Genomic DNA, 24,155 nt, shown 5'->3' with positions numbered 1-24,155 from the left:
TTTTTATTCAACTCCTTTACTACTAATGACTAATAAATATTCGTTATTATGCACTAGTGGCACCCGCGGCTTCGCTCGCGTGGATTTGGTAATCTGGAAATTGATAAAAATTGTTTTTTCGGGTTCGAAGACCGTCGTCCGTTTAACGGACGACCCGCGAAAACCTTATCAACAATCTGGAAATTGTTCTGCAATGATTTCCTTCATATAAAATTTGGATCCCCTAGGGGGGGGGGGGTAAATTTTCAGAAATCCCGTCGCAGTGATTCTCTGTATTATAATACTGACCAAATTTCATATCTATAGCTTCTACTGTTTGGACTCAGCGATGTAATTGGGCCATATAACCGTTGAAACCCCTCCCCTCCACATATGATCTTCTTAGATGTTGAATTTTGAAAAGTTCCTTTTTAGTGTGTGTTGTGTGTACATTACAAACTAAAACTACTGGCCAAAATTTATATTTATAGCTTCGGTGATATCGGTCTGATTTCTCTATATAACCTTTGAACCCCCTTATGATCCCTTTATGAGTCGAATTTCGAAAAATCTTTTCTCTCTTAGTAGGTCTTTATTTCATTCTATGAAGTAAAGACTCTTTATGAAAGCCATATTCTTTACGATTCCAAAACAGATCTTGTTTTTGCTATGTAATGCTCAGAACCGAAGTTACGTCCACTTCAGTGTTGCGTTTTTTACGTACAAGTAATCCGTTAATTAAAACTTAAAAACATGTTTAACGAAAAATGCTATTTTTGGCATTTTGCTTTAGTTTGAAATATGAGGACTAAAAATCTTTTCATTGCACATCATGACGAAATTTTAACACGATATTTTGATATATTAAATTGCTAAAGTTATGAACCAAAATATAAGGTCGATCACATATATTTGCCTAATTACAGTGTTATACAGATGAAATGTAGGATAAAATTTCCAAAAATTCACACGTAAATTAGCAGATTTGAGTGAAACTTATGAGCATATCATACAATCCTTTAAATTTTGAAAAAATTAGAACCGTAATTCTTCCACATTTATAGCGTTTATTATCGTCATATTAGTGTCATTTATAGCGTTAAGGGGTTTTATTCGTGATTTCTTACAACATCCAACTCATTATAGGGCCCGAATTCAGCGAAAAAGCCTGTAGCGTTAAATCGTGATTCCACCATATGTAATAACATAATATCAGAGGAAAAAAAAAAGACGTTTTTTCCCTGATACTGGTTATGATACTGCTTTATCATCCATACATACAGGCGCTCTGGCCAATTGCTTCATTTACTATCATTTTATTACCGAAGAGGTGGCTGTGAAAGAATTAATTATCGTGGAGACGAACTGCGTACTATTTGCTTCTAAGTTTCAAACCTCCAGTTTTGCTTCTTATTCGTATTCAGGTTCGGCCATCTATCTTTGATAAGCAAAACTGGAAGTGAATGAATATTCCTTCCAATGTCGGAAGGTTCTGTCAGTCACTGTGGAGAGATTTTCACTCATGGGTGATTTATTTTCCAATGACCAGCAAATCCATTGAATGTATAAATCTTTCTTTACCAATACAAGGTGATTATAAATAAACTGACACTACCTCGACCTATATAGCGCCCGTTGTGGTGAACATATTTCATTGAAACTAGGTATATACCAAAGCTGGTTAAAGAGTAACTCTTTGGTGTATACGTTATTTGGAAAATGGGAAAAAAATTACTGCCATAAAAGTGCCACTTTTTCACCTGGTGGTCAAAAATCGAATTATATTCTTATTGGGTCTTTCTTTTTACCCATGGTTCATATATCATATATACCAAAGTTCATCAGAATAGGCGTTGCATACGTCTGAGTAGTATCAGTTTTTCTATAACAGTTTATTTTCCAGATGACCTATAAATTTATGTATGTCTTATTGTTTGTGTCCATTCGCCTACGTCTATGGTGAAAATGTACAGAAAAATCACTTCCGGAGATCAATATACGTATATCGGGCAAGTAACAAACCTCTTGGCAGAAATCTGCAGTTTTTAGACGAATGGATAAGAAGAGGTTGGGTCAAGGATATTCGAAACTGAAAAGAACAAATGTGACGGAGGGGGTTAAAGTATCGATGAAAATCGGGTATTTTGAGGTTTAACTCGGAGATCACCCCACAAAAAGGGAAGGGACGATAAAAGGAATGACACTTCACTTCTCCTCGGTACCACAATTGCGTTTCCACGTGATGTGATTCACCCAACAAAGCTGTCAACTCGAATTCTAAACTCAATCTCTCAACTGGTAAAAGATTCGGCCGCATTGATGCACGACCCACCCGTCGTCACCAACCATTCCAAAGTAAATAAAAACCACAATTCAGATATTATCCGTTCTACCATTTTTACAATATATCTCAGGAATAAAATACTTACTCGGTGAGGGTCCATATTAAATATTTAGTGTTGTTAAAATTTAACAACACTAAGTAGAGACTATTTAAGTAGAGACTATTAATAGTCGATAAGTAGAGACTATTTAATAGTCTATACTTATCAACTAGGAGGAGATCCTCACTGTTGATATTTTAATAGGCTTGAAGAAATCGATGAAAACTGGGAACTGATTGAGGTTCAATTCTCACTGTCTCGTGGTATATCTACAGCCCGTAAATAATCATGAGGGGTACGGGGCCTGGGGTCATGATCACGAAAAGTCAAAATCCTGATGAAGCCAAAATCCAAATCAAAATTTGGTAGACAAAAATCTTGACTAGTCAAAATCTCGACAAGCCTGAAATCCCGACAAATTAAAATATTGACAAGGCCGAAATCCTCCAAAGTCGAAGTTTTGAGAAGGCCAAAATTCTGTGGGCAAAATCATGACAAGGCCAAAATTCTATCTGTGGCCGAAATCTCGACACCGGCCGAATCCTGACATGTACCAATTCGTAGAATCAGGCTGGTTCTTCCTTAAGGATGAAAACTCGAGCGATTTTAGCTCCGTTTTCAATCTGATCGAATCCTTTATAAAGGATGAGAAGCTGGTGCGCACTCGGGTTTCTGCCATAATCCCAACGGTCGAAGTTTCGATAGATCAAAATCCCATGTTTAGATTTTAGCGTGAGGATTGTGAGGATTTCGATTTTTCGGGATAAATAGGATCGGTTGGGATTTCGGCCATGTTAGGACTTTGACTACTAAGGATTTTTTTTGGCCTTGACGAAACTAATGATTGAAATACATTTAATTTATCAAAACTATTACTGAAATATATTGATAAAAATAAAAAAAAACAAAATTATTATTAATACAAAATAATGATTAAACAAAGATTAACAAAATTTGAAGAAAAAACTAATGATTAAAATAAGAAAATTTACCAAAATTATTAATAAAAAATAATGATTAAAATGGGGAAAAAAATACCAAAGTTATTGATAAAAATAGTGATTAAAATAAAAAAGTTACCAAACTTATTAACGCAAAATAATAATCAAAGTAAAAAAATTTCTAAAATAATTAATAAAACATTCACCAGACAAAAAAAATCTACCAAAACTATTTAAAATAGTAATAAAATAGAAGAAATACCAAAATTATTGATAATAAATAATGATTGAAATAAAAATTTACCATAATTATTAGTTGAAAATAATGCTTTAACTTCAGCAGGGACTAGGAAAAAACACATACTGAGGAAAATAATATAATAACATATAGTTCAAACAAGGTCAAAAATTTTCCTGAAATTTTTAAATCAATCTGGAAAAAAACCAGAAATAATCCAAAAACCAACTCAAATTTTTAATAGAAATTTTTCCCATAATAATGATAATTACATTCATTATTTTTTGAAAAGGAAAATTAATGAACATACTTTCTGAAGGAATATAAAAATTCCAATACATGTATTTCGAAAATGAAAGTTCTCTTTCAAGTTATTCATATAAAAGAAAAAGGAAAATCGGGAAAAGGGTCCTTTTAGTCCTGGAAAAGGATTTAGTGCTTTTCAGAGACTTCCCTCGGGGACGATCTATCCCTCTTTTTTTTTTACACAAAGGCGACTACACACACACTACTCCAGATTAGCTTCGTGAATGCACCGCTCCAGGGCGTTCGTTCCATACTTTTCCCGTATCTTTATCCAGGACAAAAAAAAAGGGGAGATATACCTCCTCTTTTTACATCGAGCCCCATTACTTTATTTTTTGATTGGTCGATATGCGGTCGCGTGATGAGGGGAGAAATGGTCCAGAAAAGTGGCCCTTCAAACAACGTGTGTATATATGTGTGTGTGTGTGTGTGTGTGTGTGTGTGTAAGGACGCATATATACGTTCGCTCTCAAGATATGCCGATATAGGAGTTCTTGTTCTTTTCCTCCTTTAGAGAAAGCACGTACGATTTCTCGAGTGGGCTTTTCGAAAGAGTCCTCTAGCGTGGATGCTCTTTTATACGGAACTGACCATCCTTTTAATGGACGCGAGACTGGTGACTCGAGTGGACGATTTTGGAGGAAAAATGCGCCAAATTGTTAACCATTTCGTCTTACTTAAATATGCAGTGCATCTAAATTAAATCCGTGGAGTTGTGGAGAACGTTCTACTGGTCCAAATGACATCGAATTCGGACAACAGACGCTCCAGATTTATTCAATAAAAATACACTGGAACATGGCTAATTCGGATTTTGGATAATTCGATAATATTGTCACAAAAATCAGAACTTTGCCTGGTTTTAATTTATACAAAAATTTGACACGCTTTTAAGACAAATAAAATTTTAATTGGTGGACGCGTTTCGGCTCTCCATTGTAGAGCCGAAACGCGTCCACCAATTAAAATTTTGTATTAAAAGCGTGTCAGTTTTTTTGTAAAAATTCCATAATAGAAAACTCCCCCTTGAGTTTTCTATGTATTTCAATGTCAAAATTTTGTTGCTCATAATTCAATCTATTTTTCGAATTTTTGGATAACTCGATGAATTTGTTAAACAACAATTTTTCAAAGTCAAACAAGAGCTTGAAAATTCTGTTTTTCTTTTATTCTTTTTTGATAAAATGCCAAATTTTAACATTGTTCAGCTGGAGTTCACCGACAATGTGTACCACTTAATACAGATTTTTTTTAACCTATAGATCAAGGCGTATCATTGAAAATCTGATTATTTTTGTCGTCATTAAGAGTATGGAAAGTCTGAGAAAGTTTCCAGATTGTAATACGTTAATGAAAGTATATTCCCTCGATAGCATAAGTATGATAAGCAAAATTTGGGAAACAGTTTCGTAATGGATGATCGTCAACAGTTTCCGTAATGACTTTGAATATGGTCAAGAGATTCTGCAGTGAAGCCGATTCTTCAGAACAGTGGAATAAAGTAACAGCTAAGATTAATCATTAAAATGACAAATTATTAAAATTTGAGAAAAAGTTTCATAATTAAATGATAAAATTGCAACGATTGATGATTATTATCCTACGTGAATGCTGTTGATTAAGTTGCACAATTTGTAGTCATTTTACAGATCCAGGATTGATTAATTGGGTGTGTTCCGAATTTTGGATAATTCGAACTTTTTTCCACCGTGACTTCAATTCACCAAGTTCGACTGTAGTATAAAATATCACCGACAGGTGGTATCATCACTGTACAAATAACTAACTAATAACTAACTCCTGCTTTCGTTTCCCACCCAACTCCACTGGGTGGAAATTGCCGTAAGGCGATATATAACCGGAGTTCGTGTGTGGTAAACTAGTCAGCTTTCCGAATTCAGTTTCATTTGGACCAGTAGAACGCTCTCTCCAATTCTTTGAATTGGGTAAGTTTAATCTTGATTATCAATTCTGTATAAATAAGGACAGTGTTCTTCACAATGGTCTCCCCTCAAATTATTTCTCCCACTTATTTATCAAAGTACACTGAAGTGCCAAAAGTCATGGGATACCTCTTAATATTGGGTAAAAGGAGGTCCCACACGATATTAAGAGGTATCCCATGACTTCTGTCATTTCACCACTGAAGTCATGGGATACCTCTTAATATCGTGTGGGACCTCCTTTTACCCGGTGAAGTGCAGCAATATTAAAGAGGTAACCCATGACTTTTGGTACTTCAGTGTACCAATTTGTTTTTCTGCTCATTTTTCCAACACCTTATTTCCATTACAAAGAAAGATTTTTTTTGGTATTAAAAAGAAATTACATTCATTTTAATCCAATTTTAATCATCCAATCTTGTTAGTTGATGCAACCCCCCCATAGCTAGAAAAGCTTCTCAATGTTGCAAAAACCACAGAAAACCAACTTCAGCAGACCACCGCTGCACCGCCAAAAGGGTTCCAGTGATGCGAGTTCATCCAACACCACACTAAATATATATATCTAGTGTGGTGTTGGTTCATCACGATGCCCACACGACCGGAAAAAAACCAAAAAAACAAGCGGCCATTTCTCACTCTTCCTGGTGTTTATGATAATGGAAACCTCTCGCCAAAACATAAACCTATCATCTCTCCTAGGCCTAGCTTTTTTACCCAGAGCCGCAAAAAAAATTTCCCTGAGTATTATTATATTTTATACGGTATTCCTGCGATGGACGAGCAAATTCAATATTGCCGGGCACGAGAGAACAAAGACCGCTCGAGTGATTCCTTACACCATTGTGCGTTACACTTCCACCCACCGTCCCAACAACACATTTTGGTCTTTCTTCTTCTCTTTCCCCCCCCCCTTTAAATGCTAGGCCAGTGGTCAGTTACGTGTTTGTGTGCATTGCCTGCCTTCTATTCCCCCTCTCGGATGGACGATAGACGCAATGTCCAGTTTTCATCGAATTTAAGCTTTTCTTTCCACCCCCCAAAAAAAAAATGCTTTCCGTGTAACACAATCTATATATGTATACGGTTATACGGGAAAGATTACGGGACCGTGAACGTCTCTACCCGCGGACGTGGTCAGTTTTACTGATGGGACTCGAACTCGGCGTTGAGGAATAAACAAATAAAATGAGTCGGTTGAATAAAGTACCAGAGGTGTGTGTGTGTGAGAGAAAGGTGTATCGATATATCCTCTAACCCAGTGTTTCTTAATATTTTTTTGCTCGTGGCACCCCTTTGAACCGCCTACCCAGAGTCTTCGTCCCTTATCTAGAAGCAAGATCCTTTATACGTATTGGATTTTTTTCACAGTGAATTTATATCGAACGAAAATTTTGCAAATAATATTGGTCTCCGACCACTGGGCTAGAATTTATTCAGCTCCCCGCTAGTCTGATTTCTATTCAGGGCCGCCCGCCCTGGTAAAGTGATGCTACGGTGTCACACTTAGGTGGAAATAAAAAGCCTACATATTCCCTACTTAATTTTCAAAACTTATTGTACTATACAAAATATCACGAGGTGGGGCCACTTATGGACATGAGAGTTCCCCCCCCCCTCTTCACATGAGTGGGACTGACAGAGCTGCAGCCCCGGGGGGGGGCGCGCTGATATGGTTTTCATCATTTTTTGTTTTTTCACATTATAAATTTAATACAGGGGGGCCTGCAGAAAACCCCTATCTCCTAGGGAACCTGCTACAAAATGTAGGTGGTGAGGCCCGGGTGGGTCCATGCCCTAAAATGACCCTGGTTTTATGGGTAGTTTTGTTACATTCTGTAAATGTCCAGTCACTAATATAAAAGCTTTATATTTCTTCACACCTTAATTTTTCTTCTCAGCTCTCTGCAGCGGCCCTCCAAACCACCTGTCATGGCCCCTTTCTCAATTTTCTTCCGTGGCCCCCTTGAAGTTTCCCAATACCACCAGGGGGCCATATGCCCCCCGGTTGAGAACCACTGCTCTAACCCAAGCATTACTCAACCTTTTTCTGAATGAAGACCAATAAAATGTCTGAAACATTTTGAAAGGCCCACTAAGGAAACAGCATGAGATCGATGTGGCCTTGTGACCCGTATTTTCCGGGACGTTCCCGTGTGTCCCGTAATTTCGCCATTTTTCTCTTTGTTTTGAATACGCAAATTTTAATTCTTTACTGAAATCAAGGGATTGAATTATTTTCCCAATTTTTGTCAATCACAGGGTGTCCCGTGAATTCGTAAATAGTTTAACAATTCAGAAAAATTGGTAAGGAATCGGGTGATGGTTTTTTTGCTAGGCCAAGGTACGTGAAATCAATAAGCTACCTGGATATTATGCCGAGTGAACTTCGGGGGGAAAAGTGTCGTTCTCTCCTCCGGGGATCGAACCCAGGGCCTCTTGCATACCACGGAAACGCACCTAAGCGACCCCCCAGTGCGGCTTTACATCATCCAAGTTACCCCCGGCACATTCCCAGATTATTTAAGTGACCCGCGGCATAATTACGGTTCACTTGAATGATGCGGGGCACAGCTCGAGCGTACTTAATCGGCCTAAACACATTTCTAGATCACTTGAAGAGAGGATCCACGAAACATTTAAAGATCACTAAAGTAGCTCTCTGGAAGACTTGTCAATAGGAGATTGTTCAGGTTCCCGCAAACCACAGTTCGGGATGCCATTAAGAATATTTCATATTTTCATAAAGGGTGGTTGATGACGTAAGCATCATCCAAATCCCCTCCACCCCCCTGTCAGCAAATCGGAAACCCCCATCGATGCTGACGTAATACTTCAATGACCCCTGTTTAGAGGGCACGGTAGCCCAGGGTCGATAAGATACTCGCCTGAAGTATCAAAGGATGTTTAGTGGTGTCGCGAGTTCGGTACCAGGTTCGTCCTTGTCAGAAACTTTCCTGACACAGGGGTACAACAGAAACGTCGACATGACCACAGAAAAAGATTGCTACCACAGAGTGTCCCGCATCGAGGGCGTGGGACACCCTGCGGTAGTTTTCTTAGCAGTTTTTCTTATTTAATAGCAAAGTTTAAATATGCAGTCGAATCCCGTTTTAACGAATACCGATATAGCGAAAATCTCGTTTTAACGTACACTTTTCTAATCCGCCATATAAGTTTACATAGCAACTATGCAAAAAACCTGGAATTGCTTTATAACGAAATTTCGTTTTAACGAAGTGATTTCTCTGGTCTTTTGGAGTTCGTTATAACAGGATTCGGTCATGTAAAATATTGATTTGGGCATCTATTATTTTGAGTTACATGCCATTTACATTTTCGGAGGTATATTCAGCCCTGCCCTCTAGGATGAACGATTCACCAGCGTGGGTGGAGATACGGGGGCGTGGGGGGACATTGCCCCCAGCGTCAAAGGTGTAGTCGGCTGATCTAATGTATATATGCATATATGAATTGACATCATCATCATCATCATGCCCCCCAGCAATAATGAACGTGCCCCCCCCCCAGACCTCGAAGTCTATCTCCGCCTATGTTCACCATTAATTAGTGGCGAGAGGAGCTCGATATGCACCCTGTATGCATTATTACAGGGGCGTAGCCAGAAATTTTTTTGGGGGGAGGGCCACATTTCGAGGGGGGACGAAAGTGATAGAAAAATAGATTTGGCCATCTTCCCCTCCCCCTTTTCGGTCATTTTCTCACATTTCGAGCGGGTACCCAAGTCCCCCCCCCCATCTCGCTACGCCCTTGCATTATTACATATTGAAATGATTCTTATACAAATCTCACAGGTGAGACGAAGAAAAAAAACCTTATTTTTATCCCGTCCAAATATCACGTAAGGCTTCCCGAAACCATAATAACGAGCCTCATGACGTGCGGCCTAAAAATAAGAGATAACGGAAAATCCATTTTTTTTCCCCCTAGCGGTTTTCCCATATTTTGTCACGGTTCAATTTTTTTTTTTCTTGTATTGTTCCGCCATTATCCGGTTATTAAGGTAGAAACCTTTAAGGTATCTTCATGGATATGTGGTTATAGGACGGGAATGCCTAATTTTTTTAAGTACTTGTCCAGAACTTGAGGATAATTCTCCGGGACGACAATGAAGTTTTAGTTGTCTTTTTTTAGAATTTGTTCTCTGGCTTTTTAGATAAGATAAACGGTAAATTTTTGGCTGTTCCTGAATTTTCCTGAATCCAGGTAATCGATTTCTGGGGGTTTTTTTCGCCAGTAGATCTTGAAATAGAGTGTTACTGGCGCATACAGGGTGTTCTGTAAGTGCTAATGCGGCCTTTCAACCGTCCGTCGTACAGATATGATTCCAATTTTAAAAAAAAAATGCTCGAAAGACATTCAAAATTACTCTGTACCAGTTTTGAGGGTGAAAATACGGTGTGTAAAACACAATAAAAATACAATATAAATTTTTATACGGTCCCTATCCTCTAATTTCCAATTAGAAAGTTGTTTCCCTGTCTCCCCCGAGGTCAACAAAAATCAAATCCCATGTTTCCAAGTGCAATGTTCGCAAAGATATTTGAATTAAAAATCATAAAAGTTATGAAAATACATCAAAAACTAACGCATATAACGCTCTTTTCCCCCATTTACGCTGTCCTTTCCCAACTTTTCTCGAATATTCGAATATCTCATCGAATATATCAGTACTTGGAAATTTGGATTTTTTTTTTCCTGTTTGCCTCAGGAGAAACAGGGCAACAGCTTTCTAATTGGAAGATAGAGGACAGAGGGACCGTATAAAAATTTATATTTTATTACACACTGTATTTTCACTGTCAAAACAAATACAGGGTGATTTTTTGAATGCCTTTTGAGCCATTGTTTTAAATTGAAACTATACCTCTACGACGGACGTAGTAAAATACAACGTATGTAACAAAATAAGAAATCAAAATATTTTTTTTATACGGTTCTCCTGTGCTCTAACTTCCATTGAGAAAGTGGTTGCCCTGTATCTTCTGAGGCCAACAGAAAAAAATTCCATGTTTCTAAGCGCAATATTCACTACGATATTTTTTGAATTCCAAAAACCGGAGAAAATTTTTGAAAGAACAGCAAAAACTTACGGACGACTCCCCTTTTTCCCCCCTCATTTATATGCAGTCTTTTCCCAACTTTCCTTAGATTTTTGGATTTGAATATCTCAGCGAATATTGCGCTTCGAACTTGGATATTTTTTTTTTTTTGGTTGACCTTAGGAGAGACACAGCAACAATTTCCTCGATGGAAAACAGGGGGACCGTATAAAAATTTAGATTTTTTTTACGCACTGTATTTCCCACTCTCAAAACTAATACAGGGTAATTTTTGAACACCTTTTTGAGAATTTTCCTTGAATTGGAATCAAACCTCTACGATGTACTGTTAAAAGGCTGCATTAGCCTTATACAAAACTTATACAAAAGTTTGTGGAAAACTGGATGACAGGCACGAGTGCGCTGCTCATACGTTGGTCACCTAATGAATCTGGATCATCTGTCATGAAAAGCTTTCTAACATCTATTACCATTCACGACATCCTATAACTACATTTCATCAAGGAAATATATGTAATTGTGATACTAAATACATTAAGATATACACACGACGTTGCCAATTCTCGCTAAAAAATGTTGCCAAAAAAATTGCTAATGAGCTAGGAATTGAAGACTCTATTATGATATGTTACGGGTTCTCCGAGACGGTACCGTCCTTTAGGAAAGAACACAAACCATCCCAAAATGGTCTCTCTGGGCGGTTAATGGTAGTGTCTGTCTGTAGGTTAAGGAGTGCATGGCTCGCGAGCCAAGTAGGGCCCTCGGAGTCATCTGATGTTTCCCGTGACCTTAAACCTAATTTTGTAAAAATGAACTGAAAATGAACATAACATATTTATGGATCACTCGACACACACAATGACCCGCGGCGCATTCACAGATCACTCAAGTGACCCCCACGGTGCGGTTCCACGTCATCTAAGTGGTCCGCGACACTATTTCTAGATCACTTAAAAGACAAGAGGTGTATCTACAAATGACCAACAACACGGCACCTCACTCCCCGAAAAATTGATCACCCTTGGCATGGGCCCTATATCTCTCTTTCTCTCTCTCTCTACAATACTTACACTATGAAAAGTTGAAAGTGTTTCTTGAGACACCCGGTATATTGAACTTTAAAATAATACAATACACAATGTTATTATCATATATCAATCTAGAGGATCCATTGGACATACAATCCATGGGCTCGACCATCTAATCGGAAACACCCTTTTCTCCCATGGTTTATCCTGTCCTGTCTTTTTGGTCTTCCTTTTCACTCACGGACGATTGGACATTGAGCGGACTTCCGATATATTTGGGGAGAGAGAGAGAGTAAAGAGCCCCCCCCCCTCCCCCGGAATGAGGAAATAACAGGAAATCGCGAGTAAGAGCTCCCACAAAAAAAAATGGAGAGAGTATTTTTGAAAGGTTTCGACGTTCTTTTGAGAAATTAAGTGTCCGAAATGGAGAAATATAATTCGTCTCCAGATGAATTATTTTATTCCCAAGATCGCCAAATAGAGACGCCGAGCTTAGCACGGTGACAACAGGGGCCCCTCAGCCCCTCCACCACCCGATTCTTCGACGGGGCAAACGGTGAAAGAGTAAAAACGATTATGTATTTTTTTTCAATAACTTGAAAAAGTACGAAGATCTAAATCAGTGTTGTTCTTTTTTGCCCCATGAACCCTTCGGTTCATATTGATTTACTAGCTATAATACCCGGCGTTGCCCGGGTTTTCGATGAGGCTTTTTTGGATCACGTGATATCTCCCTCTTTCTTTGAGAGACATGCAAATGAACAAATCTAGATTTAAAGAAACGTAGAAATGAAAATTGAAAATTTTGCCCCTTTTTTGAAAGGGCGCCCAGTATTTCGATATCCCGAACTTCAAGTTATCCATCTCTGCCTGTTTCTGCTTCAAAAAATGCTTAGTTAAAGCTGTGGAATTTCTTTGATGTTCTTTTTACGGGCTCATAATTAATTTTAAAACATCCTAAACTATGAATTTATGCAGTTGAATATATTAAAAGACAATATGGAGACATTCATTTTCATGCTTGAGAAGACATAAATAAAAAGTTGAAATTAATGTTATTACATGGATATCCAACTCAAAAGTAGGTCTGGCAAATTACTTCATATTTAATTTTCTGGGCTAAGCAAACTCAATATTACAAAAATCGAGAATTCAATACAATTTTTAAAATGATTGATGTGGCAGGAAACCCCACTAAATTTCCGCATTTACACAATAAAATCGGCAATTTTTACACGGATTTCTATATGGAGCACCCTTTGCCTGACCCTAAAAGTGATGCTGATGATGATTCAAAAAGCCTCGTTACTGGGAGGATTGAAAATGTGGCGAAAATAATTTCGGGTCTTCTCAGCCCCAATTTTATATATATAAGTGTTAATTATCAATGAAAATTAAACATTCTTCAGAGAAAAATATTCCGGAATTGATGAAAATTCATAACTAATGAGAGAGAGAGAGAAAAAAAACATCCAGAATTGATAATAATGAGAGCAAATAATTCCAGAATTGGTAATAATGAGAGAAATATTTCCAGAATTGATAATAATGAGAGGAAATAATTTCAGAATTGATAGCAATAATTGATAATAATGAGATAAATATTTCCAGAATTGATAATAATGAGAGGAAATAATTTCAGAATTGATAATAATGAGAGGAAATAATTTCAGAATTGATAGCAATAATTGGTAATAATGAGAGAAATAATTCCAGAATTGATAATAATGAGCGAAAAAAAACGGAATTGGTAATAATGAGAGAAATATTTCCAGAATTGATAATAATGAGAGGAAATAATTTCAGAATTGATAATAATGAGCGAAAAAAACGGAATTGGTAATAATGAGAGAAATATTTCCAGAATTGATAATAATGAGAGAAATAATTCAAGAATTGCAAAAAATTCGGAATTAATGCGAGGAAAAATCCCAGAATTGAAAATATAAAATATGTAAAATATTTTTTTTTTCACTTCTGTTATCGCAAGTGCGGCCCCCACCAAACCACATGACCCCACCCCCGGTGTGACCACACCTAGCTCACACTTCTAAGGGCGGCTCTGGATTTGGGTGCAATGAGAGAACGTTAGAAAAATTCCAGGAATGCGAGTCTGAATTTCACTTGAGACAACACAATGCAGCTTTAATCGACGTCTGCGGAGACACTCCAGGGTGACACAGATTATTACCAACACTCACACCGCCGGTCAGTCTTTGTAGATAACAAAAGCGATGGCCGTCGCGAAAAATTCATCCGGCCTGGAGTACGAACACTCGACGTAATGGTCCCGGTCGGGGCTCCACAAATAACGGAAAGCCATCTCGATTCCCTGGTCCTGCATCTGACCGATGGTCACGCAGCAAACGAACCTGTAGCGGCCGTAACGGAGGCCCTTGAACTCCTTCCGGATCAGGTTGGACATGTCTCCGGCCAGCCGTTTCGCCGAGGACGCGTCGTAGCTCCACCCGGACAGGTTGTCCTCGAGGACGCGGGTCATGATGGACGCTATCTTGTCCCGTTTGATCTCGGCCGTCGGTTCGAGCCTGTAGCTGTTGTCCGCGTCGGTCTTCTTCTTCAAGAGGTTCTCTTCGGACGTGGACGGGCCGAGTTTGACGTAGTAGTAGGTGCCCGTGTCTTCGACTTCTGGTTCGTAGGCGTCCGGGTCGAACATGCTCGAGTGTCGACGGACATTTACTTCGTCCACTGTAAGGGTTGACATGGTGTCCGAAATCCCGTTTAGAGCGAAACGATTTCAAATAAGAAAATATTTAACGACGATTCTTTCTCCCAAAAACAAAACCACGGTCTCACGAAAAAAGGAGAGGATCGAGCAAATATCGACAGTTGAAGAACCGTTACCATGGAAACGTAAACAATGATTGCCTTTACAACGACTGAGATTAACAACAACAAAAATTATTTAGAAAATAATTGTCAAATAAAAAGTCCAAAATGACTCCATATTTGCGATTTGTGTAATGACCGTTTACTAGTCATTCACGTAAAAAGAAAAGTGCAAGAAATTCAAAATATATCCGAAAACTTTCCAATTTCTAGTGCTGCCATCTATTTTTCGCGGCAGAAGCTACTTGTGACATTGGTCTCCAAAAAATGAGAATTTCTGGATTTTAAAGCCGAGGTGAACTCGGAAATAAAAGTCTTATTCGGTATCCGCCGGTACAGGAACCCGGGCGAATGAATTTATTGCATAGGGGAAACAAAATGGTGTTGATTGTCTCGGATCCCGAGGGCTAGACTTATCAGCAGCACCCTTCCGGCGCGGGGGCGATGAGCAGTGCCGTCATAACGCATGGGCCCACCCGGGTACCTCAGAAAAATGAGTTGAATTTTCTGAGTTTCTGCCACGTAGGGCCTCAGAAAAATCACTCGGCTCTGGTTTGGGGGGGGTGGCATAATGCTCTTGACACGGCCCTGGAGATAAGTGCAGGGCCGTCTTAAGAGCGCCCACACCCCAAGTGATTTTTCTGAGGCCCTAGCAGGCATACGCATCAGAAATTTCAACTATATCTCATTTTTGTGCATACCCCTCTTCTGTTGAGGCTCCCGGGACGTGCCCAAGTTGATCTATGCAGTGCCGTTGATGACGGCACTGCATAGATGCAACGTGTAAATCTTCGGAAACTCATCTCAAATGTTTTAGTGATACTTTATTCATTTAAACGAGACAAATCAAATAATCACATTAATTATTGGGCGGTCGATAGTATCCACCCTGTAGGTACTACCAGCAAGACCGTCTTAAGAGCATCACGGGTCCCCCCGGGCAAAGTGATTTTTCTCAGGTCTTACCGGGCAAGTTTACATGCTTACTCTCAAAAAGTTTGACCAGATCCCAATTTTGTGAGTCCCTCTTCTCTTAATGCCCCCTAACCGTACTCGGGGTGAGCCCACGCGTTAAGACGGCAATGACTTCCTAGTTTGGTAAGGGGTCTCAGGACTTCATTTTGCCCAAAGACCCAAAATACTGTTAGGAATGCGCTGACTTCAGGCCCGTAGAGAGAAGTTTCGTTCGGGGGGGGGGGGGGGACCAAGGCAACAGATCGGTAGATTTGGCCATCTTTCCATCTTTTTCGGACCAGACCCCCAAGTCCACCCCCCCCCCCCCCCCGCAACGGCCTTGGCTGGCGTACAGGCAAGGACGCAACTAGATATCTTGTCGACCGGGGCTCAAAGCCGGAATTTTGGGTTCCCCTTGCATGTAGGAGAAGCAATTAAAGGTGAATTCGGCGCAACTTCTGGTCCAGCGTCCTGGGCACCAGACCCGTCTTCTCCCTCTAGTTGCGACCAGATATTCAGAGGATTATTCCAATCTCATTATTTTAATTTATTACGCTATAAATTTTCATACAGAAGAGCCAAAAAAATGTGAAACATAAATTCAGGTTTTTTAACCTATCGGCGTTTTCATTCTGCACTAAAGGAAATCACGGCTTAAGAGCATCATGGGCCTCCGGGCCAAGTGTTTTTTCTGAGGCCCTGCCTGATAAAGTCTAGGAAATTTCAACCGAATTTCATTTTTGTGAAGCCCCCCGGGCCGTGTCGAGTGGGCCCATGTGTTAAGATGGCACTGCGTGAGAGCTCTTGAAAGAATGACCTACAAGCTACAACCTCTGGTTCGTAGTATTCTGAACTCGTACCTATAAAGGAAAAAAAGAAGCGCCTCATGCCGTGACCAGGATTCGAACCTGGGTTATTGCGGCCACAACGCAATGTACTAACCACTATACGATCACGGCCCAATAACTACTATCGTTCCCATGACAAATAGTAATCACAATAAACTACCAGAACCTAGAACCCATACGTGGTCTCTACTGAGGGTCCCAATTACCGCTGTAATAGCGGTTCATACCCCCTTCGTCTAGGTCCGCCATCTGCTAGCGATTTTGCGTGAAGCTATATTTCTTTTGTGCTGATTAATTATATTGTTGGTACTAGGGCCAGCCTAGAAGCTTGGTCATCCTGGGCAAGCACGCATTTTGGCAACCCCTTGTAATGTCGAAGGAGAGGTTAAAGAGTGAAATTTGCCGCCCCCCCCCAAGTCCGACGCCCGGGCACCAGATCCGCCTGCACTCCCCCACCCCCAGTTGCAGCGCTGGTTGGTACTCCCCTTTATGGGATCGTAATAAACTAGAGCATTGTTGATTGAGCGTGACCGTTATCGATAGAAAAATAACTCAAGATTTGTTTGTGGTTAGCTTTGTGACACACAGGTGGCAGCACTACACGTGCGATTCTCGGAAAGGGTTAACAACTGCCCTCCTTTAGGTCATGTCTCCTTTTTGATGTTATTTCAACAGTCCTCCTACGTTTCGGAAATATTTCGCCTCTTCTCAGGTTTCCGGTGAAAAAATTTTTTCTTCCATTTTGAAACACAAATTTCTTCGTTGATATCAGTGATGTGTTTGTGGTTTTATTTTTTTCCCGACACGCATTCACCAATTAGCCGCCGAAATTCCCGGAATTGTTCCATTTCTGCTTTATTAGCAGTTCTGTTTTAGAGTTACGAAAAATTGATTGCTGTGGCGAGTTTTACTGGTCGGAATACTGGCGCCATCTATTGTGAAAACTGGAATAAGTGACATCACCAAGGGTGAGCGCACAGGCGTCCGTAAAACTGACCACAATAATAATTTTTCCCAACTCTAAAACATAACCGCTAAAAGAAACCGAAACGAAGAAATTCTGGAAATTTAGATGACTATTGGTGAATGCTTGTGAAAGGCGAATTTTCCGAAACGTTGGAGGACGCTTGAAAAGACATAAAAAGGGAGGACATATCCTTCTAAAGGAGGACGGTTGGAAACCCTAAACCAGAGTTTATCAATATTTCCAAACCCAGAAACTAGTAAAATATGTGAGATGATTCGACGGACGGTGCCATCTTAACGCATGGGCCCCACACGATCATGGCCCGGGGCCTCAGAAAAGGAGAAGTAGTTGAATTTTTCGAGAATTAGCCAGGTAGGGCATCAGAAAAATCACTTGACACGGGGGTCCATGATGATCTTAAGACGGCCCTGTCGATGGACCTCTGTTCTTTGAACCAAGCGGAAAATTTGGAAACGCAGACGAACCCCTGGCTTTGTCAAATGTTTTTCTTGTCATCACATAATGTACTTACATGCACACACAAACTGAATCACAAACACAGTCTATACTTTTACCCTCTTCATAGGCCTGACTGGGCCCGTCTGTAACCCAACTAACGGTCCGTAAGGTAGGGCACTGGAGCAAAAGTCTCATGCTGGTCTGAGGACAGATCCTGGCAGTAAATTTTCTCATTCCGGATCCCTAACTTACAGCATGTATTACGTGACCATGTGTCCCGTATTTTACTGGACATTTTTGTATTTTTGTCCATTCCGACTTTACACACAAACAATTGTCCCTTTTTTTTCAACGAAGCAAATTCGAATTTGTAATCTTTACTTGAAATATTGAATGAAGATGTGACTTTAACAACTTATTAGTTATACTATGACAATAATGACTATTAAAAATTAGAATTTCATACTTAGGGTAACCATATCTAATCGAAGAAAATGTTGTAAATTGCAATAGTGAATATGGAGTAAATTGTAGCCAAAAAATGCAATTTGTGACAGATTTGCTGATTATTACTTAAATTGTTGAAGAGCGAGGAAAGTAAAAGTTCCAACATAAAGTTCCAGCAGTCCTTTATTTTCCACTCATTCATAATTTTCAGCTATTACAACAACAATTGGTGATTTTTCCGATTTCTGGCAATGTTGAAAAGGAAACAATTCACAATATCCCGTGTTTTGCCGTACTTCAGGTCACAGATTCCCGTATTTTTCTCAATGAAAATATTCCTGAGCCGTGATGGATGCTTTTTCACGACATACGTTCAAGTTTAATGCGATTTGCCACAGTCCTTTATTTCCCCAATATTCAACAATTGCTGAAAATTGGGGAAATACATTTTATTTTCCAGAACAAATTTCCGCGTTTTCTTTTATTTTACCTGTTGTTTCTCTGCGTACAGAACGTGTGCGTAATGAGAAAATAACACACCACCTTATAAAACATAGGGAACTTTTTTCTGTAAAGTTGCAAAAAAAAAAAAAACCTTGCTATGGAAGCATTCTCAGACGGGGGCCTCACAAAAATGAGATTTGATTGAAATTTTCTAGAATTTACCTGTTAGGGCCTCAGAAAAACCACTTGGCCCGGGGGCCCATGATGCTCTTAAGACGGCCCTGTTCTCAGACCCTAAAACAGACCGTGCTTTGTAAACTTATTTCCCATGCAAAAATAGAGCCTTCCTTTGATACTTCTGTCCATAACCGAGAAAACTAAAAATAAAAGTTTTCAGTAAAAATTTGCTTTCTAAAGAAATAAGTATACGGTATAGGTTAGAAACATCATTGAACTGAAACCTCTTCTGCTACCTATCGAATAAAAATGTTACGATTCTTCGATTAGAATCGGTAAACGCTTTCTGAATCATGTGCTGCAGTAAAAAAAACCAATGCAGTTCAATATTAATCAGTATTTTTTACAAACAATAATGTTAGCTTAATTGTCAGGTTTGCTTTGAAATTTTAGCTGTTGTTATTTGTGTACGGTAAGTTAATATCAGTAATTTCGACAATGTCTTTTAGTAATCGAAGTAAGCTTCCCAGATAATTTTATATTATTCTTCCACAGGCAATCTTTCAGGAAGAATATTATCACACGTGCACCCGGTGCGAGCCTCAGTTCTTCTTACTTTAAGTAACGACATTCCTGCACCTCTGGTAGGAAACATAGCACTTTTTTGCTGACGATGCCATCATACTCACCAATAATAGGAAATCGTCGAGACCATTGAGAATCGGTGTGGCATCAACGCCATTGAGCTCAATCACAGCAAGTGCCAATTTATTTGGTTCACAAGAAAAACGGACCCAGCAAACGCTCCCATCTATATTGGTGGATCGGCCGTGGAACCAGTGAGAAAAGTAAAATACCTAGGCTGTATTCTGGACCGGTCAATGACTTTTGGTCCGCAGATTGACTATGTCAGGAACAAGGCCACCCAAGCCCTAGGCATGTTCTCCAAAATGACATTTCCTCAATCTCGTCTCTCCTTAAATAATAAAGTCATACTATATAAATCTATACTTCGACCAATTATGACATATGCAGCCCTGGTCTGGGCCTACGCAAGTCATAGCAACATGCAAAAACTACAATCTCAGCAAAACAAGATCCTAAGGTCTCTTGTGAGGGCACCTACTAAATTTATACGGGGAGCTGACATTAGGAAAGACCTGGATATACCCTTTACACTGGACTTCATCAAGGAGCTATCTACGACCCACTATGACAAACTACAGAACTCTGAATATGGCCATCTCAATGAGATAGTGGATTACGACCCATTACAGAGAACAATATACCATAGGCCTAAAAGGGTATTGCACTCTCACTAGACTCTCTACTGATAAAAAAAATTATGTATTCTATTATTACGTTTGTTATAAGTGTTTTCGAGAAAAAGAAGGAATTAATTTTAAAAAAATTGAATTGAATTAGAAAAAAGAGGAGATAGATTTGAAAAAATATATATTTATATATATACTGTGCATTTTTTCTATTTTTATTGTTCTGTGTAAGTCATACTATTATATCCCACTTTATCTCCTTTGCCACTGGTATATGGTACTCATTCTTGTATGTGTTATATGGTTTTTGTCTACCAACGATTTTTTTTTTTAAATATTGAATATTTCAATTTTTCCCCCTTATTGTGATCTTTTAGAGCGCATACTACATTTGTGCTTTGGACATGACGTTGGACTGTTGTTTACTCTACACAAACACACACTCATGCTTTACACATACATGTACAAACTTGTGTTTCTCCTTCACAACGCCTCAGAAAGGCTATTTGTAAGTCGTCAAGACAGCCTCATTGGGCTGGGAAACGACAAAATAAATTAAATTCTGTTCTTAGTAGTTGGCATTACTGAGTTTGGAATAATCAGCAACTACCTGATAGTGGGTTTGTTTCCTTAAAATTATCTAGAGGTTTTCATATTCTCAACAAGTTGAGTGATTGTGCTCATGTGTTTGGAGATTACTTATGTTGTAATGGCCATGTTGACTCTGTGCAAAGAGCTTACTGAAAATATAATTGTCTCTTTTTCCAGGATTTTATAATATTCTTATTTTTCTTACATACATCCTTCACAAGCATGGCAATGGAGTTTCCTTCGGGCTACCGACGAACCGTGATATTCAGTCAGTCTTGGTAATTGGAATATATCCTGGATACCAATTTGTTCACAAGGAGAGACAGAAAACGAATCACTTGGATAAGGAACTACACAAAGGTATACGATATCATGGAAAGAATTAAACGTTTGAAGTGGAAATGGGCTGGACATATATTGCAAGACAGGACAACAGATGAACCACAAGTATTCTAGGGTGGTGTTAAACGTCCGAGAAGGTGTTCCCACGCAAGATGGATTGACGAGATCAGGAAAGCATCAGACAGAGCAGAATGAAAACATTTAGAGACTTCATCCAGCAATGGATTGAAAATGGTTAATGATGACCGATTTGTATTTTTTTTTATTAGAATTTCAGAATAGTAATTTCTTTTTCACGTTTTACTAACTTTAATTTACCGTCCACAAAAAATGAATCATTTAATTCAAATTTAATAATTATTGTCGTTTAAAAATATGTCATTAATATCATATTGCATTGAATTTTTGCATTGAGCATATAATCAAGAAACCAGTCACCAATTCAATCGATGGATTATAACATTTTTATTTGATAGGTTGCAGAAGAGATTATAATTCATTGATATTTCTCATATGCAATATAATACTGTGATGTGTAGTTATTTTAAAAAAAAAACCATTTCCTCACTGTTGAAATTTTAGTTTTACCCGTTTATTGGTTGTGGGCAATAGTAACAAAGAAAGCCAGCATTTTTTCCCTGTGAATGGGTTTGCAATGTGTGGACATTAGAGTCCGAGAATGCTTCCCTGTGCACAGAGTTTTTTGCTAAGCAGAGAAAAATTCCCCTATATTGTATAAGTTATTTATATTGCATGTGCTTTTGTCATTACGCACACATATCGAAATTCTATGCGCGGAAAAGCAACGGGTCAGTGCAGGTGAAGTAAAAAGAATGTGCCCCAATCTGGGGGGGGGGGAAGGTCTCTCGTTTATATACCGTAATTGTGTGTGTGTGATGTTTATGTACCACCGAAGTACTTTTTGTCTCAGCTCAGCCGGATTTTTAAGAAGGCTGATGTTTAGCATTTTTTATATTTTATAGATGGCAGTAGGGGTTCCAATGCAGTTGGTTTTCGGTGGTTCCAACCTTCGAGCTGATCTCCCCGTTGAAAAGTGTCACCACAGAGAGCAACAGGCCTACAATGGTATAATTATCACAAAAATTAGAAACTTTGCCTGGTTTTAATTTATACAGAAATTGCCACGTTTTCAAGACAAATAAAATTTAATTGGTCGAATGGTGGATGGACGTAAACATCACCTCTCCACGACTCATTCGTGCGAATTCTGACCATGAGGTCCTGATGACGGCTCTCCATTGGAGAGATGAAACGCGTCGACCATTCGACCAATTAAATTTTATTTGTCTTGAAAACGTGGCAATTTTTGTATAAATGGTACAATTGTTCAATCATTGCACTTCACTCCCTTCACTTCTGAAATATAGATGGCAGCACTGAAAATCCGACACAACACTGTATACGCACTCTCTCTCTCTCTCAGACTACTAGGTAGATACTTACTCTTCTGGCACAACTCCCTAGGTAGTAAATTGCCCGTGGCGATACACCTGAGTTGTGCTCGATTTGGACGAAAGAAAGTGGAAGAACTGCTATATCTATAGCTATAGGAGGTGTTGGTGGAAGGCCCATGAGAAACACACGACCAACGGAACATGAATGAGGATAAATGAAATGTCTAATCACTCAAGTAAATGATGTCAAGGACAGACGGTTGAGAAACACTGATCCAATGTATATGGGTGCATATGATCTGGCAGCATCATCCTCGTACTCCCGCCCCCTCCCCCAGACTTTCAAGACCACATCTCCACCTATGGTTGAGGTCACACAAACCTCGTCTAGAAAATGCGTTTTCTCCGTGAGTTTTACCGATTAACCTAAACAAAAAAAAAAGAACCACCTCTTGCCGTGACCAGGATTCGAACCTGGGTTATTGCGGCCACAACGCAATGTACTAACCACTATACGATCACGGCTTGCAATAGCCGATCCTAAAACAAATGATAATCGCGATAAATTAGAGCATTTCCGATGGAGCGTGACTATTTACGACATAAAATATGTAAATTTGTGCTTATTTAGTTTTGTGACGTATAGATGGCAGCACCAAACTTTTTATTTTACTGTGAAATAATATTCCTAGGGTTAATATCGATGATAACTCATTGGAAATTTCCCATATTCGTGGGAAAAATTGGATAAAATTTGTCCACGTGAGAAATTTCTTAGCATTTGTGGAAAAATTTGAGAATTCATCAAACAAAAAAATTTTGTTGAAAAAAATGAAGAAATTAATGCTGTGCAATACTTTTCTATTGTAAAATACGTATTTTTCCCGCTAAATGGCAGCACATTCTTCAGAATGCATGGGAAAAATTTAGTCAAAAGGGAAATTAAGGAAGGAAAATTTGTGTAAGGGTAAGAAAACCGCAAATATACATTTTGAGAATACGATTGTTTGCTCACCAACAGCAGTTCACTTGCACTAAAGTGGAAGGAAGGGGGTAATGCAAACAACACCCGATGCTGATTCCTTTGACGAAAAAATATAAAAATACACACACTTTCTCAAGAGATTTAAAAACAAAAAGAACTTTTGAGGGTGTAGAAAGAAAACCCCCATCCTTGCTCCCGGAACGAAGTAATAAAATACAAATACAACGCCACAACAGGCAAAATGCCCAACGAGGTGGCTGAGAAAAAGATGCCTATAACCAGTATGGATGTCATATATTTCAAAAATACAGCAACCCAATTAAAAATACAATTACAAACAATATAGGAGCGCAGTATCCCAGGTCGATAAGATACTCACCTAAAGTACCAAAGGATGTTTAGAGGTGTCACGAGTTCGATACCCGGTCCGTCCTTGTCAGAAAACTTTCCTGGCACAGGAGTACAAATGAAACGGTGATATGAACGCGAAAAAAATTGCTAT

At 39.0% G+C, this 24,155-nt stretch overlaps 1 protein-coding gene and 2 non-coding genes across 3 annotated transcripts; all 3 read right to left on the bottom strand.

Moving 5' to 3' along the window:
* Window positions 1–14,112: 14,112 nt before the first annotated feature.
* On the bottom strand, window positions 14,113–14,625 carry LOC149068965 (dynein light chain Tctex-type protein 2B-like). The gene has a single exon (XM_089250331.1). The coding sequence runs from the start codon at window positions 14,623–14,625 to the stop codon at window positions 14,113–14,115; it is 513 nt and encodes a 170-aa protein (XP_089106457.1).
* A 1,966-nt stretch (window positions 14,626–16,591) lies between these two features.
* On the bottom strand, window positions 16,592–16,663 carry TRNAH-GUG (transfer RNA histidin (anticodon GUG)). Its single transcript has one exon. It is a non-coding gene; the product is annotated as a tRNA-His (tRNA).
* A 6,458-nt stretch (window positions 16,664–23,121) lies between these two features.
* TRNAH-GUG (transfer RNA histidin (anticodon GUG)) lies at window positions 23,122–23,193 on the bottom strand. The gene has a single exon. It is a non-coding gene; the product is annotated as a tRNA-His (tRNA).
* Window positions 23,194–24,155: the final 962 nt, after the last annotated feature.

Source organism: Pholcus phalangioides, unplaced genomic scaffold (genome assembly GCF_987345545.1).
Source record: "Pholcus phalangioides strain wild (caught in Gottingen) unplaced genomic scaffold, Ppha-v1.0 ptg000024l_1, whole genome shotgun sequence".
In the NCBI taxonomy this organism is placed as follows: domain Eukaryota; kingdom Metazoa; phylum Arthropoda; class Arachnida; order Araneae; family Pholcidae; genus Pholcus; species Pholcus phalangioides.
Note: the sequence above shows the minus strand (reverse complement) of the source record. Positions and strands in the feature narration are given on the sequence as shown.

Coding starts and splice junctions, on each gene's coding strand:
- LOC149068965 (XM_089250331.1), bottom strand. CDS start 14,625: ATGTCAACCCTTACAGTGGACGAAGTAAATGTCCGTCGACACTCGAGC.